We start from the raw sequence: 3,836 nt of genomic DNA on the forward strand, positions 1-3,836 counted from the left end.
CGTTTTACAACTTAAGGGCATGTACAATGATGCTATCTTAAGTGTGCCACATAAGATAATTGCTGAGGTGGGGAGAGAGAATCCATAAGAAAGGACTTTGTCTTCTCTTATTTAAGAGATGATCTCTTAGTCCAATATGTGTCACCATAATTTTAGGAATAGCTAGTTATCTTAGATAAGGCTGAGAGATAATTCATTATATACATGTTTTATTGTCATCTCTAAATTATATGCAAGATTTAAGATGAGATTATCATATCAATCATTGTACCTGCCCTAAAAACTGCAAGCAATGGTTGGCTTGCCACCCCTTACAGCGAACGTTCGCCAGGTACAGTTACCCTTTTTTTTGTGTGTATCTACAGTTTAGGTCCTCTCTTCTCTTTCCTTCAGCAGCCGTCTTGTTCGTCCCATCCGATCTCTGCCCACAACAACCCGAAGACGCCGACGAGGTAGCCATGGGCGACAGCCAGTACTCCTTCTCCCTCACCACCTTCAGGTTTGCTCTCTCCTCTCTCTCCTCGGCCTTTCCCCCTTCTCTGTCTTCCTCGACCTCGGCTCGCCATCTCCGTGCTCGTCCCGCGCCGTCCCAGGGCGGGCGAAGTTGCGCCGCCTCCATGAACGAGCTCTCCCAGAAGCCTCTCCTCGGTAACCCCCGCTGTCCGGCCGATGGCGTCTCCGTGCTGGCTTCCTGCGCCTTTCCTGTTCAGATCCGGCGCTGGCCGCCGCTCCGGCCCTTACAGATCAGCGGACAGCGGAGGAAGGCTGTCTCGCCGTCGTGGCTGCGGGTCCTTGCTCCCTTGTTTTCTAATGTTGCTATGCTCCAGTGCTGTCTCCACCGGGTGTTCCTGCTTCGTCTTCCTTTTCTTCTATTTCGGTCGTTCGCCCAAAGCTGGGTTAACGAGACATCGGGATCCTCGTTCTCCCGTGATGGTTCTCCTTCCTGGCCCTCGGCATTATCGCTTCTGCTCTGCACCTATATTTAGTGTGGCTTGTTGTTCATCTCCATGTTGGATAGATAATGTGGTTGGCTTGCTTATTTGTATCTGCACTAAAGGTGCAATGAATATCTGACTTTCCCCCTGATTTCGTTCAGCCCATCGGGGAAGCTGGTGCAGATCGAACATGCGCTCACAGCGGTCGGATCAGGCCAAACCTCCCTTGGCATCAAAGGTGCGTTCTGTGCAGTAATCGTGCCCCCTAGTTTTTGCTATTAGTGGTCTTATGCTGCGGAAGTTTTGTTATTTTAGACTAAGTTTGAGAGAGTGATGTATAGGACTTGGGATTTTAGGTGAGCTTATTGATGTCTACGAAGACTGATATACCACTAGAGCTAATAATTCAATGCATTTGATAGACACACGCCTTACTGGTTTCTTGATCTCAACGGGTTTGCAGATCATGTTCATTTTAAAGTTGTATTATGCTACATTCTGCTTATGAGTACGAAGTTGGTGTTTGGTTTGACATGTTTTCTAAAGTATTTGGATGTTATCTGTGAACTACTCCCTCCGTCCGGAATTACTTGTCATCAAAAATGGATGTATGTAGAACTAAAATACATCTAGATACATCCATTTGAATGACAAGTATTTCCGGACGGAGGGAGTACTTAGTTCGTAGCATGTCCATTGTAAAGTTTGGAGTTCTTTCCACCTTGTATTTGGATGTTCCATGGAAACTGTTAGAGCACGTTCTCTGCAAAGTTGGATTTATATCGACCTAAGAGTTGTTCAATTATTTTTGCTTACTGCTAGACTGGCCTTATGTCTATTCACCGAGGCCCTGTGGGATTTAGAACCATATATTCATGACAAAAAGGTGCAAAAATTGCACATTATTAGTATCTTCTTTTCCAGCATACCAGTTCGTTTGCTTTTCAGCATATCAAGCAGTCGTGTTTGTGTTGTGGAAGTTAAAAGGCAATCTCTTGTTTTTTTTTTTGCCAAGTTTTTCTATTCATGAGAGAAAACTTAATGTTTGCTGTCATTCTTTATACAGCTATGAGTTAGCATCAATATACTACCTTTGTTTATAAACTAATTGACTGAATGAATTTTAGCTTCATATGTATGGCGCGCATTTTATCAGTTTTTTCACTGTTCTATTCTATCTATCATACACGGTCATGGTCATAAGTACAACCTTTTCACTTCCCTTTCTGAGATATGTGTCATGTTTGTAGCTGCCAATGGTGTAGTTATCGCCACCGAGAAGAAACTGCCTTCTATTTTAGTGGACGAAACATCTGTAAGTGTACCATTATCCAGTTTCAATTTGTTCTCTACTTGTCATCGTTTGTTGTTATCTAAAAAAATGTTAATTAATCTGTTTCTGCAAATTTTTAGGTGCAAAAGATTCAGTCGTTAACTCCAAATATCGGAGTTGTCTACAGGTATTTTTTCTAGTGTTGCTTAATTTTATGATTCATTTTCCTATCTTGGAGAAATTTCATTTCAACTATTGTAACCATATTTACTTCTGTTGCTGCATTACCCTACCCCAATTAAATGTTATACTGGTTAATGTTCTTGAGTTTCAATTATGTTTGAGCCAGTCTTTCTGTGTGCGCTGTTACATGTTTTGCCCACTTCCATCACTGATGAGCTGGTGTATGTATATATGGAAGGATAAATTGAACAATTTATCTGAAAGGTTCCTGGTTTCCTGCCTTTGAGTGTTTCACCTGAAAAGGCAAAATTTAAAATACCCATGTAGCGTATGCAAGGAACCAGCTGGTTAAGATCAATCAGTGTAAAGTATCTTAGAGATAGCATGAATAACCCACCCTTTTTAGGCAACATGATGACTGTGCAAGAAGGTAATCGAAAATTTCTGTTTGTTATTACCATGCAAACTATGTGAAAAGGGTCAACTCATTGGTGCGAGTTATTAACCTAGAGCATTCCTTGACCATGGAAGTGCACACTGGAGATCAACAGCTAGACTTGTAGTGCTAACCGCCAACAGCTAAGCAATCAGAATAACCACATTTTTTCCCAATTGTTTATTGTATCTCTGAGCTTGCCAATGTGGCTCCATCAATACAGTTTCCAATTGATGTTACTAACATTTGGTGTGTCTTCCAATCTCCCAAGTGTCGCTTGTTGCATGTCTGTGCACTTACCTATTCATTGTTTTCAGTGGGATGGGTCCAGATTTTCGTGTTCTTGTCAGAAAAAGTCGGAAGCAGGCACAGCAGTATTATCGGTTGTACAAGGTATATTCATGAGTGTTTGGTTTTGACTTAAAAAAAACTTCCACATTTGGTAAAGACGTCATTTAAATAAATTGCTATGGATAATGTGCGGGTCACCTGTACCCATGTTCTGTTATTATTTCCCATGTAAATATTTTTTCTGATTATTGTTCATTTCGAAATGCAGGAAACCATCCCTGTTACCCAGCTTGTCCGAGAGACTGCTGCTGTTATGCAGGAGTTCACTCAATCTGGGTATGTTACTATGCTCTACACCTTTTTTTTATTATACTAGTAATGAAGTTAAATTGTTAAAATCAGTCATGCATTTGCTATACCCAAATTGCTATAAGAAAAACAAGTTGCTTGATACTTTCTATATATAGTAGTACCAATATTGCAAAGCCTATGGACCGTTCGATCATTCTAATCAGACGGCTCACATTTAGTCGCTTAAAGTAGATGACTGCGGGGCCACATACATATATGCTGGTGGATATGGTAATGTCGCAGTTCAGGATCCTAGGATTCCTGGTGGGCCCTACTACCGTGCTATCGCGTTAAAAAGTTGAAATATATTGAATTTTCCATATATACTAATTATACATATTAGATTAGTCATTTGCTTTATATCAAC

The 3,836-nt window shown here is 41.1% G+C and overlaps 1 protein-coding gene across 1 annotated transcript in view; it reads left to right on the forward strand.

Annotated features, from left to right (window-relative positions):
- The first annotated feature begins 341 nt into the window (after positions 1–341).
- The window catches only part of LOC119363191 (proteasome subunit alpha type-2-like), a 6,081-nt gene continuing 2,586 nt past the window's right edge, over positions 342–3,836 (forward strand). The window contains exons 1-6 of the mRNA XM_037628501.1: positions 342–499; positions 1,097–1,173; positions 2,186–2,250; positions 2,349–2,395; positions 3,145–3,220; positions 3,387–3,454. Of these exons, the coding sequence (XP_037484398.1) occupies positions 459–499; positions 1,097–1,173; positions 2,186–2,250; positions 2,349–2,395; positions 3,145–3,220; positions 3,387–3,454 (374 nt within the window). The 5' untranslated portion in view covers positions 342–458. The remainder of the gene's footprint in view (positions 500–1,096; positions 1,174–2,185; positions 2,251–2,348; positions 2,396–3,144; positions 3,221–3,386; positions 3,455–3,836) is intronic.

The sequence above is a fragment of the Triticum dicoccoides genome, chromosome 2B (assembly GCF_002162155.2).
Source record: "Triticum dicoccoides isolate Atlit2015 ecotype Zavitan chromosome 2B, WEW_v2.0, whole genome shotgun sequence".
NCBI lineage: Eukaryota > Viridiplantae > Streptophyta > Magnoliopsida > Poales > Poaceae > Triticum > Triticum dicoccoides.